The sequence below is a fragment of the Protobothrops mucrosquamatus genome, unplaced genomic scaffold (assembly GCF_001527695.2).
Source record: "Protobothrops mucrosquamatus isolate PMUCROS unplaced genomic scaffold, P.Mucros_1.0 scaffold12, whole genome shotgun sequence".
NCBI lineage: Eukaryota > Metazoa > Chordata > Lepidosauria > Squamata > Viperidae > Protobothrops > Protobothrops mucrosquamatus.
In genome coordinates, this window is record NW_015386399.1 from 2,481,039 (window position 1) to 2,499,834 (window position 18,796).

The 18,796-nt window shown below is 36.1% G+C and overlaps 1 protein-coding gene across 1 annotated transcript in view; it reads right to left on the reverse strand.

The window, feature by feature from the left end:
• Positions 1-18,796, reverse strand: part of JAZF1 (JAZF zinc finger 1) — a 118,480-nt gene that overhangs the window by 16,891 nt on the left and 82,793 nt on the right. Inside the window, exon 3 of the mRNA XM_015810597.1 lies at positions 7,280-7,476. Coding sequence (XP_015666083.1) covers positions 7,280-7,476 — 197 coding nt within the window. The remainder of the gene's footprint in view (positions 1-7,279; positions 7,477-18,796) is intronic.

Genomic DNA, 18,796 nt, shown 5'->3' on the forward strand with positions numbered 1-18,796 from the left:
TGGTTAAGGATTTTTGAACAGGATCTCAAACTCAGTCCAAATTCTCCCTAAAAGCTGTGCAACTTTGCTGGAATATAGACCAAGCCAATTACATTTCTAGAACCAGATTTCCCAAAATAAATGCATTTATAAAAAATATCCTGGAAAATCATTTCTGGCATGTCACCTGAAGCTGAGCTTAAGATGGGACAATAATGTACTTATAGCAGTAATTGTCTAGTTGTCTCTATGTATATTATTAAATCTGTGAAAACAATTTTTTGCCCCTATACTGTTGAATTACATGATGATATCTTTTGAGTATTTTTTTCCAACTTCCTTAATGTAATTTATAAACATGTGATTTTGAACACTATTGAGATTCTCTTGATTAATCTGTTGCCTGGTTTACCTGGTAAACGCTAATGACCAAGTTTTAACAATAATCCTGGCATATACTGACAGTATTATCTTTGCTTATTCTGTGCAATCTCGTTTCATTAAAAAAGATAAACATCCTATACTATATCACTAATTAATGTGTTAGATATTCATTCAGAAAACTAATTAATAATAGGGTTCTCATTGGAACAGGAATATTTGGAAACTATCAGACAGGCAAGAAGAAGACATCAAGTGATTTTAGTCTTGACTCATTGCATAACTGCAAGAGACCTAGGATTCACCCCCCACACCCCCCCCTAAATTCTTACCTGTTTTCAAGGGAGGGTGACCAGCCTGGGGAGATTCTTGTATTATAGATAGAATATAATAAAGTAATAAACTTGAACCTTTCATGTGTGGATCTATTTGCTTGCACCTGATATTAGTCTCCCAGACTCCTACTTCTTACTCCTAAGAAAAAGAGGAAGTTTACTGGGATGGCTGCAGACCCACAACTAGCTGCTGGATCTGCTCAAGATATGGTGGATACCTTGCTACGGCATTAGAAGGGGATAGTGTCTGAACTGAAGAACTTGGCAGCCACGATGCTTCAGTTAATTCAGAAGGTTCAAAATTTTTCCATTGCCAGAGGCTCCAATTGCTTTAATGTACTGAGCGGTTCAAGCTGTGCAACCAGGTTTGCTGGTTGGAGGTTTGCCAGAGAGATTTGGGTGAGAAATGGGCAAGATGAGAACCTTCATTACTCAGTGTGAGTTGTACATTGGAACCTGAACTGTAGAATTCCCATTAATTGTTCTTCATGCTAAGCTTGTTAAAAGGAATCAGTGGCTAAGTGGGTACTGCAATCATAGAAGAAAACATCCCAATCATGGAAAACTACCAGAACTTTATGAAAAGATTCAGGGGGTATTTTGGAGACCCGATACAAGCCATAAGGCAAGTCATTCCACTGATTAATTGTTCTGTCAGGAAATGTCTCCTTAGTTCTAGGTTGCTTTTCTCCTTGATTAGTTTCCATCCGTTGCTTCTTGTCCTGCCTCCAGGTGCTTTGGAGAACTTGACTTCTTTGTGGCAACCCCTGAGATATTGGAACACTGCTATCATGTCACCTCTCATCCTTCTTTTCATTAAACTAAGCATATTCAATTCCTACAAATATTTTTCACATGTTTTAGCCTCCAGTACTCTAATCATCTTTGTTGCTCTTCTCTGCATTCTTTCTAGAGTCTCAACATCTTTTTTATATTGTGGCAATCAAAACTGGATGCAATAGTCCAAGTGTGGTCTTACCAGGGCATTATAAAGTGGTATAAGACTTCACATGATTTTGGTCCTGTCCCTTTGTTAATACACGCTAGGACTGCGTTGGCTTTTTTTGGGCAACTGCAGCACTCTGCTGGCTCATATTTAAGTGATTGTCAACTAGGATTCCAAGATCCCTCTTGTGGTTACTACTATTGAGCCAGGTATCCCTTCTATCCCCTCATTTAAATCATGCAATTGGGAAGCAGCTGCTGAGGGAAAGCAGATGGAGAGTTTCACACTTTATTTCTTACAAAAAGCTGAGGCGTATCAACAGAGCTTGCCCAGCCAAACCCCTGTGGAGAGAATGCAGATTAACCAACCAAGAGAGCATTAACTCCCCTGCTAAGGGAAAAACAGCAGTCCCTCTCTCAAGAACCTATGAGGGATATCCAGTTCAAGGTATGCTCATAAAATGTTCAGCTATTTTGTCTTTTAACTCTGGATGTAAGAAACAGCAGGAAGTTTTGATTTTTGAGCACCACTATTTTATAGACTCGGCAGTAGTAAAGAATTGTGAGAACCTAGAGTGGACCTTATTGTTCCTATGAAGGTAGAGTTGATGGGTGGTCAGCCCTAAAGAGCAGGTCCCATTATGCAGTCCACAGTGCCACTACCCCATCATGCACTCTACCACTACAGCTGAAGAGCATACCAAGCTTTTTCTCTCTCTGCCTGGCACAAAACCTTCAAATCCCAATCATCTTGGTGTTTGCAAAGCTGAGGCTTCATGACCTTGCAACAGACTGGGATACAGGGTTCTGTGTTTCCTACTCCCACTTGCCAGCACCACCAGGTCCATGTGGCAACTCTTTTGCAGCAGTTGGCCAAAAGCCCTCAAGGAAGGGGGCATAGTTACCTGCCCAATATATGAACTTTGCAGATATTTTGGGAGAAGAGAAGGCTTTAGTTCCTCTTCCACTTAAAACCTGTGGCTGTGGTATTGTGGTAATATCAGAGGACAAAATTCTAACCATGAGGCAATAACTGATTTTTATTTATTTATTGAATTTACTTAATAATAATAATAATAATAATAATAATAATAATAATAATAATAATAATAATAATAATAATAATAATAATAATAATAATAGTAATAATAAAGTTGGAAGGGACCTTGGAGGTCATCTAGTCCAAACCCCTACTCAGGCAGGAAACCCTATACCATTTCAGACAAATGGCTGTCCAGTCTCTTCTTAAAAACCTCCAGTGTTGGAGCATTCACCGCTTCTGGAGGCAGATTGTTCCACTGGTTAATTGTTCTAACTGTCAAGAAGTTTCTCCTTAGTTCTAGGTTGCTTCTCTCCTTGATTAGTTTCCATCCGTTGCTTCTTGTCCTGCCTTCAGGCGCCTTGGAAAATAGCTTGACTCCCTCTTCTTTGGGGCAGCCCCTGAGATATTGGAACACTGCTATCATGTCCCCCCTCGTTCTTCTCTTCATTAAACTAGACATACCCAATTCCAGCAGCCTTTTCTTATATGCTTTAGCCTCCAGTCTCCTAATCATCTATGTTGCTCTTCTCTGTACTCTTTCTAGAGTCTCAACATCTTTTTTACATCGCAGTGACCAAAACTGGATGCAATATTCCAAGTGTGGCCTTACCAAGGCATTGTAAAGTGGTATTAATACTTCACATGATCTTGATTCTATCCCCCTGTTAATGCAGCCCAGCACTGTGTTGGCCTTTTTGGCAGCTGCAGCACACTGCTGGCTCATATTTAAGTGATTGTCCACTAGGACTCCGAGGTCCCACTCACAGTTACTACTATTGAGCAAGGTACCCCCTATACTATACCTGTGCATTTGGTTTTTCTTGCCTAAATGTAGAACCTTACTTTTTTCACCATTGAATTTCATTTTGTTAGATAGTGCCCAGTGTTCAAGTCTGTCCAGATCCTCCTGTATCCTAAGCCTGTCTTCTGGAGTGTTGGCTATTCCTGCCAGCTTGGTGTCGTCTGCAAATTTGATGATTTCCCCATCTATCCCCTCGTCCAAATCGTTGATGAAGATGTTGAAGAGCACTGGGCCCAGAACAGAGCCCTGGGGCACCCCACTACACACTTCCCTCCACGTAGATGCGGTTCCATTGAGGACCACACGCTGAGTACGGCTGGTCAGCCAGCTACGGATCCATCTGGTGGTGATGCTGTCTAACCCACATTTTTCTATCTTATTTTCTATCTTATTTTTCTATCTTACTGAAGTCCAAGTAAATTATATCCACAGCATTCCTCTGATCCACTAATTTTGTCACTTGGTCAAAGAATGCGACAAGATTTGTCTGGCATGATCTATTTTTGACAAACCCATGTTGGCTTTTAGTAATGACTTTGTTTGCCTCTAGGTGTTCGCTGATTCGTTGTTTGATTATCTTTTCCAGAATCTTCCCAGGTATTGAGGTCAGGCTGATAGGTCTGTAATTTCCTGGGTCCATTTTTTCCCCTTTTTTGAAGATGGGAACTACATCAGCTCTTTTCCAGTCTTCTGGTAGTTCCCCAGTGCTCCAGAATCTTTGAAAAATATTTCAGTGATTCTGAGATCACATCTGCCAGTTCCTTGAGAATCCTGGGATGTAATCCATCTGGTCCTGGTGATTTGAACTCGTCTAGGCTGGACAGGTGCTCACTTACCGTTTTCTTGCCTATCTTAACTTGCATTTCTATTCTGTTTTTTATGGCATTATTTTTGGTAGGTTGGTCTGTTTTTTCCCTTGCCGCCCATCTGGTAGCAACCAACTTTGATGTCAGCAAAAGAACTGTTATTCTTAAGGTAATATTTTGATTCTAGTTTGAAGAAAAGATTTATTGGATGTTCTAAGTCACCTACTTCAGTACCTACCTTTTCTTTTCCTAAGAAGCAAGAGATGGCTTTTCGGAAACCCAAGTAGTGAGATCCCGATGTCCACAATTACAAAGAGTTTAACGAGATCACAGTAAAGGACCATTACCCATCTTACTGAGCTTGCTGGATAGATTGCAGAATGCAGGCATATTTACCACACTGGATCTTCAAAATGCATATAAACTCCTTAGAGTCAAAGAAGGACACATTTTTTTTATGGCATTCAATATTATACCAGTATAGGAAGTTTGAGTATACAGTAATGCCTTTTGGTTTGGTCAGTTGTGGAGTTGTATTGTCCAGGCTTATGACCCAATTGTTTCCAATAAAATTGATAAATTTGTGGTGATGTATCTGGATGATATCTTGAATTGTTTAGAATATGAAGAGGGTCATGAACAGTATGTACAAGAGGTGTTTGAACAGGCTACAGGGAAATAAGTTACTTGCCAAGCTAAAAAAATATTCCTTTCGCCTAAAACACTTGAGTTTCTGGGTTATCAGATTTCTACAGATGGAATCCAAATGGACCCCTAAAAGGTGCAAATAATGCTCTCATGGCACCGCCCCCAATACATAAGTGTTTCTTAGGTTTTGTGAATTTTTATAGGAAATTCATTCCAATCTTTGCACGTAAGGTTAAGCCTGTTACTTAATTGCTGAAAAAGAAAGTGAAGTTTGGTTCATTGGAAAGAAAACAGTCTGCATTGAAGGTTTAAAACAACTCTTTGCTAAGCAGTGCTTTTTCCAATACTCTGACCTGTTAAAGAAATTTAATGTCCAGACAGATACCTCATATGTAGCCCTGGTGCTATTGCAGGAGCAGCAGGAGGAGGGGGCCAATTGCTTCCTTGTGTCTTTTACTCCAGAGCTTTAATGTTTCCAGAAAGGAATTACAACATCAAGTCAAGCTGCCTTCCAAAGCGCCTGAAGGCAGGACAAGAAGCAAGGGATGGAAACTAATCCCTTCTCCCCCTCACTTTCCCCCCTTTTTCCTCCCCACTGTGTCCTACTATTTGCTTTTGTATTTTTGTATTTTATTCTATAATCTAATAAAATATTACAAACTGTAGAAAAAAAGAAAAAAAGTACCAGTTTTAATTTCTTCGGTGGCTGTTCCTTTGCTGAATTACTTTCCCTTTGCACTGACAAATGAATGATGAATTTATCCATGTTTATTAATATGCACCACTACCAGCTAGTCCAGGGGTCTTCAAACTTGGCACTTTTAGGACTTGTGGACTTTAACTCCCAGAATTCCTCAGCCCTCATGGCTGGTTGAGGAATTCTGGGAGTTGAAGTCCACAGGTCTTACTCCTGAGCTAGCTGGTTGGCCCTTCTGAGCTCTTCCACAGTGTAGTAAGAATGCAGCCCCCCCCCCCCCAATCCCTTCCCTGTACCCTTAAAGACACAGGAATCAAGTGCAAAGCAAGAAAATAAAGAAACACAAACTCCGGGGTTTTTTTTTCCTCTTTAAGCTGCCTCAGGCATGTCACGTGTGACAATGTTGTATTCTAGACTGAAAGGCTCCGGCAATTGTGAAAAGCTTTAGCTTTAAATTAAGCCAGTTTACCTTCAAAGAAAACTTTCTAAAAGCCACAGACAGACTCAATTAAAGGGGGTAAAACTAATTACATTTGTTTAAAGGGATTAAACCTTTCCTGTTGTCTTTTTTCCCTTCTCCCACCCAAACCATGTTCTTTTATAGCCTCTCCTCTCTTCCCCCCCTTTTTCTTCAGTTCACCTCCAGCCCGGAGCCAATCAGCTGGAGCCCTGCCTGCTTCTGCAGAGCAAGACCAGGGGTAGGCAACCTTGGCTCTTTTATGACTCGTGGACTTCAACTCCCAGAATTCCTGAGCCAGCCATGCTGAGGGGAAAGGGAGAGGTTTCCAAGCTGAGCCATGCTGGCTCAGGAATTCTGGGAGTTGAAGTCCAAGAGTCATAAAAGAGCCAAGGTTGCCTACCCCTGGCCAAGACAGTCCTGCAGCTGCAGCTGCCTCTCCCTCAGGCTTGGCTCGCTTAGGCTCATTCCCGTCCCCTGCTACACTTGGCTAGCAATCGCGTACCACCTGCCTTGTGGCAAATTACCACAAGTGGTACGCATATCACCAGTTGAAAAGCCCTGCTTTAGTGCATGCCATCTTGTAGAACTTTTGTGCAATGAGCCTTCTTTGAGGTAGCATCCATATTATGAACCTTTCTGACATTTTTTGAATATTAACCTTGATTTGCCTATTTAAAACTTTCCTCTTCACATAGGTCTTTTCTATATTAGTTGAATGACTGATTGTGAAAGAGAGAGAAGTGATATAAGATCATGTTTGCTTAATTTCGCAAAATGTTGACAAAACATCTTACTCTCATTATTGTGAGAACATACTTATGTTTTCACACACTCACAAATAATCACCCTCTATTTCATGCATTGCTTTCGTTGCAACAGGGTCCCTGTTCAATTTCTTAATATTTTTTTTCAGAAACAAAACTTGTGCTTGTTTTCATATTTTCCATTCATCTTCAATAATTGAATAAACAGAAAAATAGACAAACATGGTCTGAAAAAGAGGCCATGTCTGTAAAAAGCCAATTTTGGATTAGAGAAGAAAGCCTATCCATAACATATTTGAAATTTATTTTAACTTAAATACTGCTGATTCTTTTTGCAGTCTAACTTTACTGTGATTTGTTTGCTATTTTTTGCTGCTTTTTTAAGTATATACCACAAACAGCAAATCCATTTTATCTTACCTGTGGGTGTGCTACTACGAAATGAGGAGGAAGGGGTGATCGGAGGTGTGACAGGTGGAGTAAGGCTTCCACTGCTGTGACGTGGAGGAGTAGATACATTCCCACGGGACACTGAGCTTGATAAGGTCAAGGAGAGTTTAGGTTGGATTTTCTTCTTCAGAGATTCCTGTTCCCTACGAGCAGCATCAGTCATAAACCTATAAAAGCAGTGATACCAATATTACGGGGAAAAAATACTATGAACTGGCAACTGTAAACATTTGGTGCAAGTACATGGGAATATTCCTTATGCTATTCATTTCTTACCTCCCCTTGTTCCTGGTAAATCAAATATTGTCAAATGATGGATAGAAGGGAATATTTTTTTTTAGTAGTGTTTTCCCACAAGTGCAAGATCTGGTGTTTTTTTTATTAATTTAGTGTTGATCCATTGATTGTGATAGGAATTAACTGACCAGCTCATTGCCCAAGCCTGACATTGTTGGCTGAAAGTGAGTGTTTGGGGCTAGTCACTTTCTCTTAGCTCACCTCAAAGGGTTATTTGTTGTGGAAAAAATAGGAGAAAGGAGTATTAGGTATGTTTACCACATTGAGTTATTTATAAAAAATAATGAAGATGGATAAAAAGTTGTTGTCAATGCTTAATTTTATTGATTAAATTGACACATAGAAAGCTCCTCTCTGAGGGAGATGGATAATTAAGAAATATAAAATATAAATAAATAAAAAATGTTTAAAGATTTTTAAGATTAGAACTCAAAATTTCCTGATTTCTAATGTAATGCTTTAACCACTAGGCTAAACTGGCTTACCCACAGGAAGACATAATACTACGTCAAAATCTGTCTTCTAAAATTTTATTTTCTTTCAAAAGAGATTTTTCTTTTATACTCCATTCTTGGATAATTTCTTTAGAATGTGTTCAAATGATAATTTTGTGATGAGCATATTTTAGGCTGCCAAGGTATGCTTTTTTAAAAAAATTGAATCACTATAGAGCAGTGGCCTTCAGCCTTTTGGGTACCAGGGACTGGTTCCATGGAGAGAGGTTTTTCCGTGGACCAGAGGAGGTATGGTTTAGTGTGCTGCCTGCATCCCACAGATGGGGCTTCACTTGTTTGCATGGACTGGTTTCTGGCATGCTGCGGACAGGTGCCAGTCCACAGACAGGGGATTGGAGACCTCTGCTCTAGAGGTCTTCTTTGCTTGCATATGCTTCCTGGTCAATAAAAATACCCATGTGCATTACTGTGTTGATTTTCCTTGAAAACTGAATTGAAATGTGGGAAGTAAGGAGGCTGCAGACTACTGAAGAAAGATAGAACACATACCCCACCAATATAGGCACATCATACTTAATTACACCACTGCACTTTCTCCTACAAACAAAGAGAAGATCAATCCAGACATTCACAGTAAGAGGCATTATATATTGGTGTATTTACCATATTAGTAATTTATTATATTCCGTGACTTACTGAAACTTCAAATTGCCTTTTACGAATTTGTTGGGTTTGTTTGACTCTGCAATCTGCTGCTCCAGCTGATCTTTGCCTTCATCTTGCTCCCACTATGGATGAAGTATGTCTAGCCTTACTTGCTGGGCCAGGCTAGGCTTCAGTTGCAAAACCTCCTCCACCAAGAGCAGCCCCAGAGCTATAGTGCACCAACATGATACTTTGCAAAGACTCCTGGGTGGCACTGGGCTTCACATTCCCCCCTCAAAAACCCACCAAAAGCAACCCTTTGCAAAGAGCTCCTGGGCAGGCCACCATGCACAAATATTTTAGAAAAGGATGTTTGGTGCACTACAGCTCTGGTGCAGCTTTTGGGTTTTGTTTTTTTTTTGCAGTTGTTTTTTTGCAGCTGCTGTTTTTTTTGCCTCAGCAGCAGCAGGAGCAAGAAAAAGTGAAAGTCAGCTGGGGGAGTAGAGTACAGGGCAACAGGGGTCCAAAGTCATAGCTGGGAGGGAAGATAGATAGGTGGGAGGAGTTGAAGCATCACTGTGGTTGTAAGTGTGGATGGGCTGCCAAGTGTCCAAATATTGATCATGTGACTGTGGAAAAAACGCAGTGGCTATAACCTCAGGCACAGGTCTCTTAGTTCAGTGCCTTTGTAGCTTTTAACATGCTGAATGAATGGTATTATAAGTCAAGGACTACCAGTTTAGATAATGTAGTTGTTAAATCATTCCTTAAGATAAAACCTATTTGGTTGCCAGGAGAATTATAGGCTCTCTTCCTAATAAAAAGCAAGTCATTTTGAGTTCTCTGCTTTACTACTAAATTTCTCTTTTTTAACTTAAGCAAACTAGAACAACATTTTCAAACATGTCCTTTTCCAGCGATAACTACCATTTGTTTAGTTTTAGCAGTTAATTACCAGACTTGACATAAATTCCTGACAAGTGTCAATTTCATATGGTTTACCGCATAGACCCAAATAAATATCTTATGTTCTGTAATAGGAAAGCTTGCCCTTGCTAATTTTTCAAAAGCTTAATAAAGGCATAAAACCCACTGAGTACAATTTAATGTCCCAATTATCATTTCAGAATTCACTTTCAAAGCAGTTAACAGCTGGATTGTTAAAGCATTCATCAGCTTTGTTTTTGCTTTGGGTCATTAATTAGCAAACCAGTCATCACTTGCTGCTAACAATACATAGCTTATGGGTTACTGCTAAATTATAGGAAATAGTTTTATGGGATCATTTCATAATCCATTTTAAAATGGTTCAGATACCTTATTACACTATATAGCAATAAAAGAAAAATCTTCAAAATGTATAGTCCAGATGACTAGGTTGCAGGGTATTAATATTTCTTCAACAAACTACAATTATATCTGAAACATATTTTAAACATACCATTAATTGTTTAATTTAGATCAGACTACATAGCTCTTTTTAAGTGACATGATATCTAGGATTCAATCAGTGCATCACTAAAAACAAATATTGTAATTCTTACTCTTTTATTTTAGTTATGAGAAACCACCAAATTTTAGGATGGAAAGCTATTAGAAAGTCGATCTTTACATCATCTAGTAGATGATCAGATTTCTTCATAATTCATGTAAAAACAAGACCAGTTGGGGCAACTCTTAAGATCTTGTTTAGCAACAGAAATTTTGGCCTCAGTTGTAGTTATAAGTTGAGAACTACCTAATTTTAACAGAACAGAAAACACAATTGGAAGGGACCTTGGAGATCTTCTAGTCCAACCCCCTGCTCAGAGAGGAAACCCTGCACCATCTGGAAAAAAAAACTAGTGGATTACACAGTTCATGGAGTAAGAAATAAAAGATGAATTGATTGTTTGAATTTTGATGTAGTAATACACCACATAATCTTCAGTAGAGATAAAATGAATAAATATATCTCACAAAGCATAAGGACAATCTACTGCAAAATGATCTTCCACACATCTGAAAATTTTCTTCATTACATCCAATATGGCCAGAGATTAAGGGTTAGATTGGGTTAGAGAACAGTATGTCATCTTAAAAACGAAAGACTACCGTCCTACAATCTTTGGTTTTTGAAATTATTGCAATATATTAAACCATACCTGTTGATATTTACTTAGATGTTTGTTGAAAATGTATAGTATAATGAGATGAAATTATTACATGATGAAAGTTCATGTAGTTGTTATTGTATCTTTTTTCAGACAAGTCATTCAAAGACTCAAGGCAGCATACATAATGCTTCTCCTTATTTTTATCCACAACAACAGATTGTGAGATGGATTGGGCTGAGAAAGAGGGATTTCCATTGACTTTCCATTGTTGAGAATGGACCAGAAATTGTGTCTCTTTGACCCCAGTGCAACAATTGAATTATAGTTATATGTAAAAATGCATATACATAAATACCTATTTAACAGTAACATTTGAACAATGAATCGAAAAGGAAATAATGACAGATTTTCATACACTGACCCAGTGGGTTTCTGAAAATGTAGAACAATAAAAATAAGAAATAGCATTAACTGCAAGTGTTAAAACAATTTTATAAAGAGATCTGTTGGTTCCCTTGAAGGGGTAAATTCTTCTCTTTTCTACTTCCTCTTCAGTCACTCAAGGCTGAGTGCAGAGAGAGTTCAGGAAAGACTGCAGATAGGAAAGCACATCCCTTTTGAATCAGAATGCTCTTTCTCTTGAATAGAGAAGAAAACTGTTTTTCCCCCCTCAATTTGTTGTATCAGCACTGTTGCAAAAAATAAAAATAAAAATTAATAATTCATTACTAGTAAATCAAACAAATTATAATTGCAAAAACAAATCAGGAGAAGAAATTCAACATACCATTTGCTAAAAGTTTAAAACAATCATCATACCTAAAAATGATAGAAAGGAAAAAAAATGAAGCAACATAGGAAAGTCTGTTAGAAATAAGTGGGGAAAATGCATGTGTTGGTATTTAATTAATTTCCTAACAAAACACAACTGCTTCGAGACTTCCATGCTTGTTACTCACACAAAACCATGAAACCATGTTATATATACTTATTACTGAATTATATGCAACTTATGCAGGCTTTTACAAATACCTCATGCATTTGAATATTTTCGTTACAGTTTCAATGTACCAGGCTGAACTTAAAACAATTAAATGGCTTCTTTAATGGAACGGGTGGCCTCCTCTTGCTACGTGAACTAGCTGTAGGCAATTAAAATAATGAGTTTGGGCTGAGTCATCTAATCTCATGCCTGGTGCAAGCCAGGAGATAAAGGACTTTGCCCCACAATTCCTTGCCTGTTTACCAAACAAAACCCAGACTTGTTCTTTGCTCCCTTCCCCCTTCCTTCAGGCAACTTTTGATGCAAAAGATGGTATTGCAGAGCCCTCTACAGGTTGCCATCAGGGCTTTGCTTCACAAAACAGACGTTTTATTGAAAATTGTATATATTTTCCAAACTCTGTTATGGCAACCGGGAATAAAAAAGCATTGCTCATGCATGCCAAGAAATATTACTTCAATTGAATGCACATTAAAATGGATCCGCTGATATTATTGCCATCTGTGGTAACAATAAAACATATATTATAATTACTGCCAGAGAATTTTAGATGAGAAAAGCCAAATTATTTGATAAAAATGTTCTCAAAACATTCAGGAAAAATGTTTTCTTATGTAATATTCCTTTTAAAAACATGTTGCATACTTACACTATAACATGCTGCAGTCACATTAAAATTTGTATTAAAATATAATTAAATCTGAGAGTTTAATCAAACTGATATATTCAAAATATATAATGATTATCATTCTTTGAATATAACAGATTGCCACAATTTATTTATTGTAAATATCAGATTGCCACAAATTGCCACATGTATTTGTAAATACATTGTAAATACATTGTAAATACATTGACTAAAATCAAATTGCAGAATTAACAATATATTTTCCATTATTGATCAGTATAGCTTATAACAAAAAGTACAAAATAAATCTTAAAAACAGCTTGTAGAGTGTTTCCAGTAAATGTGCTTCTATTTAAAAAATCCCTTTTCTATAGAACTATTTATGAGAAGTCTTCAGTGAAGTACATTTTACATCTAGATTGTGATCTCTTCCTTCTTACACAATCACTGGAAACACAATTCTCACACAAACTGCTGAGCCAGTTTTAGACCACTTCCAAAAAGCAGCAAAGGTCCTACTTAAGAATTCAAACCATAAAGAACAGTAATCATGCTTAACAGCAAACCTGTCTAGAAAACAAGAATAAGAGAAATAAAAATGAAAAATATACAACGGATATTAGCCATCAGTGACTATGAAATGATCATACAGGATAACATACATTAAAAATATCAGATAATAATACCCCTGGAGTCAAAATATCAAATAAAGAATTAGGGGATCTGGGAAAATCCGTATCTCCAAGAAAAACAGGATCCAAATGTGTAAATAGTTTTTCTGTTGATGTTCACTGGAAGGAAACTAGTATATATCACAATGTCAAATGGATACAGAATATATGCAGGAATGCCATAGTAATATTTAAAGTTACTCCCTATCCTCTCTATCTCATATCCTTCCTTTGGAACAGGAACTGAGACCGCATTGGCATAAGAGCAAAACTCAAACAATGTATATGCTTACCATGTTGAGAAAAAGGTAATGAGAATTTAGAGTAAAATTAAGTTTGCATATATTTTTGCTCCAGTGTCCACATGATTTCATATAAAAGTGAGTTGCCACAAATAGCAAAATCATAAAATGTTAAATTAGCTTGGTTAAGTAGCTAATATAACAAATATAACCAAGTGGTAGATTCCTCAGAACTCTTTTAGCAAAGATTGGAAGAAAAGCTAATGGAAGACAACCTTACAAGCTAAACCAACCATATGACATTGGGCTATGAATGGGAACTGATCACAATCACTTTGCAAAATTCATCCCACTGATTATTAAAGACAATTACAAGCCATCCAAGTTTTCAAAGTGACTGAACAAAAGTTCTATAAATGATTTCAGACTAATTACAGCTACAATTTTTTAAAGCACCCTGAATATTTTCTTCATGAAATTGAGATATATTGTCCTTTTTATCTTTGCAATATCTAATGAGAGAACAATTAATAAATAGAGAAAAATTCTACTCAATCCCATAAATTACAAAAAGATATGGAGCTGCAGGTTGAAACACTATGCCAAAATAGCTCATATGAATGAAATCCCATCTATAACATAGGTAGCCCACTTTATGATGAAAAATTCACATATTGGAGATAGGTATAATATTAAAAAGAAATTTCTAACTCAGAAGGCCTGGCAGGTTCATGGCAATATTGTCAAAGCTTGGCCAAGCAACTTGAGTAATGTTATTTAACTGCAAGTTAAATTATTTATTTAGCCTGGATTATTATGCCAATTAATATATTTTTATTTTTTCACATGAAACTGATTTTACTTTAAAGCTTGTTAAGAATAACTGAAAATCATGGTAGCAAAAATGTTTATTCATAATGGAGTCTGTAAATTAAATGAACCAATAAAATGTGACATTTAGTATCAAAATCTACAAAAGTTTATTTTGATACAACTTTGTTATGGCCACTTTGGCATCCAATGGATGTAGTCAATTTGTAGAGATAAAAATATTCCTTGTTCTACTGGATCACAGTTGATGTCATGATATTTAATTCTGCACATATAACATGGTGCACCAAGTCGACTAATTAGAAGGACAGTGAAACTCTAATTATAGCTGCCATGAAGATGATCACATAAAGTAAATGCAGTATGATGCAGGCAATATTTTATTTCCTCCATTACATTATTAATCTCTCTCCAGAAACCATGCATGCAAGGACAAATCCACATATCATGTACTCATATTTTGTGAAATAATTCCTTTAATAATATTGCAGAAGCATGGAAATATGGAATTATATTCTTATATTTTATTATTGCACTTCATGTGTCCTGTCAGTGAAATGCTTGTTATAACACTGAGTTGCCAGAGACCATCATCAGCATTGTTAAGGAGATTTTGTGCAATTGTGGTCATCATTTTGATGATTTTTACACATAGTAAGTCACAAATACTAGGGATCACTCTTCCTGCCACCTCTATCACATTTACATTAATTCTAGGTTTGCCATCTAGTTTTGATTAACAATAGATTTTCTTGTCATTCCACCACTCATGATTTAATTTATGTTTCTGTCAGTTAAAATCAGACTGGCTGAATGCTTTCTCTCAGCAAGCCTAGGAAATCCTATGAACAATATCAAGGTCACATATATGCCCAGAGGAGTTAATACTTTCTTAATTGAAAATGTTTTGATACTAAATGTATTACAAATATCTTATTCAAAAATTATTCTCATACTTAAGAAATTTACCATTTTTTCATTCAAGAGCATTATTTATAGTCAATCAGTTTAACACATAAATGATCATCCGTGTCCAAATAAGATAAATGAAATCTTAAAATTGACAGTTATGAAGAAAAATGGAAAACACCAAAATTTGTGGTACTAGCTTATCATTCACTTTATCACTTGTTGTTGTAATCCAGATAATGTTGATATTTGAAGTGTTAACTTCAACAAATATGCATATTTCATTTAATTTTTTGTTCTGTGCCTAGTGCATCTATCTATCAAGTTGGTATGTAATGTCACTTTTTGTGCCCATCTAGTTAGTAAATGGACAATGTGTTCTGTACATTTATAGTGCTATATTCATGACATCTTTGAAGTTAGTCATCAAAATCTCTCATTTCTGATTTATTCTGTGAGCAAGTTCTTTAACATCCATCATTCCAACACAAACTCTGTCACCTAAAACTTTCTGCATCTGACTTTCATAAATTCCACACTTTGCATTCATAGAACATGCTAGAAAGATCATGATGTTGAAGGTATTTGCTCATTTTGTAATGTCCACTTGTTGGAAAACGATTTTTATATAATTAAATTGAACCATGCTGTTGTTTTTGTCTGTGATTTTTCTGGATCCCTTTTATAGATGTTACTAATTTCTTGGCCTATTATTAACCAAAATGTACAAATTTTGCCAAAAAGGTACAAGAAATCAAACTGTTAAAGTAAACAGCCACTGAAAACATAAACCAACATTATAGATTCTTCAGTCACAATGTCTTGTTCTCTGTGGGGTCAGTATAATAGTTTACCCAGATCTGCCCAATAAGGTACCCTATATCTCTCAAAATTCCTAGCCAAGTTAACTTCTTGAGCCAAAAATTATCATACATGTTAACACCCAGAAATGATAAATTTGAAAATAAGCATTTTAAATTAACCAATTCTATAATCAAGTCTATAAAAATCAAGTTTTTATATTAAAAACACATAAAATTAATGAAATTAATTAATGAAATTGAATGAATGAAAACAGAAAATAAATGTGTCTCCATCATTCACACTGGGAAAGCCTAGATAAATTATGGATCTTTAGCAATTTTCAATTATTCTGATGGCTAGTAATTTCCTTCAAAATATAATTTGATTCTCTCTATTTTGTGTCAATATCAAAATTGAGTATCAAATTCAGCATATGCAGCTAAGCAAAATATAAATTGTATCATAGAATCCAAAATGTTTTAGGTAGAGCAAGGAAGAAGACTTTGATGGAGATATGTAGCTGCTTCCTTGGTAAAAAGGCAAAAGCTTTCTTTAAAATCCAGAACATCCTAATAACATATGGAAGCAGCTCAAACAAAACCTCCCTAATTCACTGAACTATAAGAAGGAGGAGATATAATATAATGCTTGCAATATGTGTAGTGGACCTGGTCACAAAATCCACAGAGTGGCTAAAACTGCTTTTATTGAGATTGGTGTCAAGCATGAAACTTCAAGCATGAAAATTTTGGATTCTCGAGCTGGATTTGACATTTGGCTGTTATAGCAAAATTTTTCAAGCCTGATAGTTTCTATTCCTTTTCTGTTCCTTTTCATTACAGTATTTCGTGTACTATATAACCATTTTTCCAACATTTCGAATTTTCCATTTGCTGATTGTTATGTTTTCCTGAAAATATTGACATTTAAAATCCTAGAAAAAACATCACTGTAACCTGTGACCTGAGTGGCCATTGAGTTTTTCAACTACTAACAGAAAATTTCAAGATTAGATCCCTACTTCCTTGTGTTCCCATATTTCCTTTTATTTTCTTCCAATTTAGACTGTGGTCCTCTTCAAAGGATGTGCTGTGCTTTGGCTAATTGAATTTTGTCTTCCAATTTACTCAAGATTTTGTCTTATCTAAAACAAGGCTTCCTTTTTAATCATCATTTTCAAGGAGGGTAGAGATATTGTTGTAGTCATAATATGGTAAAGGATGATGTAGTTGCTGTTTTTTTTATATCTTTATTTCATTATAGTCTACCTCATTGTCCATCCCTGAGGGTCCCCAATAGCCCCATAGAAGGCATTTTTAAAAAATATTCTTCCACAATGACACTGAAGTTTCAGAAAGCTGAGAGGGTGTAGATTACTGGGGGAATTTAAGATACATTGGGTTGTACCCAGAATAAATGCAAGATGCCTAAACTCACTTAAGAGAATTCCAACATTTTTTTTAAAAGTTCCAAAATAAAATTATTTGGCATCAAAATGAGAGAGAATATTTTTCCTGGCTTGTGTATAGACAAACTCAAGAGAGATGGCGAACTGATAAAAAAACTGCTTTTTCCATGGAAGATGGGAATTTTTTGAAACAAGTAAGGGATGATGCTAAAGGACATATTAGAAGGATATATAATGTTCTATTAGAATTGGATTCAGAAACTGAGCTAGTTAAAGATTGTATGATTAAATGGGCTCAAAATATAGGAGAAACAATATCTATGGATACCTGGGAGTTGATATGGGTGAGAAATGTGAAATTCACGCAAGCTCAAAACTTACGTGAGAATTTTTATAAAATGTTTTATAGATGGCACATGGATCCTGCAACTATGTCTTGCATTTATGAGAATTATGAATCCAAGTGCTGGAGGTGTGAACAACAAGATGCAACTTTTTTTCATATGTGGTGGACCTGTAAGGTTATTAAGGCCTTTTGGATAAAATTGTGGTGGAATTTACAGCAAATTTTTAAAAGAAGAATTATTTTTTTGCCTCAGTTATTTCTCCTAGGTATCACACAAAATTTGGATGCAAAAGAAACGAACTTGATGTTGTATTGTCTAACTGCTGCCCGTTTGCTGATAGCTCAAAACTGGAAGAGTAAAATTTTACCTACAATGGAGGACTGGAGATTGAAGGTTTCTTACCTTGCTGAAATGGCAAAGATCTCGGCTTATTTGAAGAATCATTCAAATAAACAATTTTTATTAATATGGAGAAGATGGATTGTTTATATTCAAAAGAAGCATAGAATGGTGGAATATAATTTAGGTTTTTAGTTAACTTGTTTCCTTTTCTATATAGTTCACCTATTCATGTAGAATAATACTCTGTGGAGTTAGGGATATTAACAGTAGTTTACTTATATTTGAATAGTATCCTGGGATTAGGTTTGGGAAGTCCGGGGGGAGGGAGGGTGGGGGGTGGGGTTTTCTTTATAGCATTGTGAAATATGTGTGATGTCTTTTTTCTATGATGAAAATAATAAAAATTATACTTGGAAAAAAAAATAAAAAATGAGAGAGAATAGTTAGAAAATTAAGAATAAATATCCTACCTCTGACTCTTTTAAATGCAGAATGCATTCTTAATAACGAGTGTTCTTTACTCCTATATGCTTTTAAAAATCAACCATTGTATTATTGCTGGGAGTATTTGAATGCTGTTTTTTTTAATTAACTGGAAACCATTTTAAATTGCCATAAGCTGTTCATGTGTGAACTTATTGAAGATAAGAGAGTTACACTGAATTCAAAGTGCAATAGGATACTAATGTTAACAAATTAGTTCTGCCTTCGAGATGGAAGACTTCTTTCTTTAATCTGTCAACTTATTACTGTGGAACAATAGCAACTGTGAGCACAGTCCTACTAAATAAGCATTTCAGAATGAATAT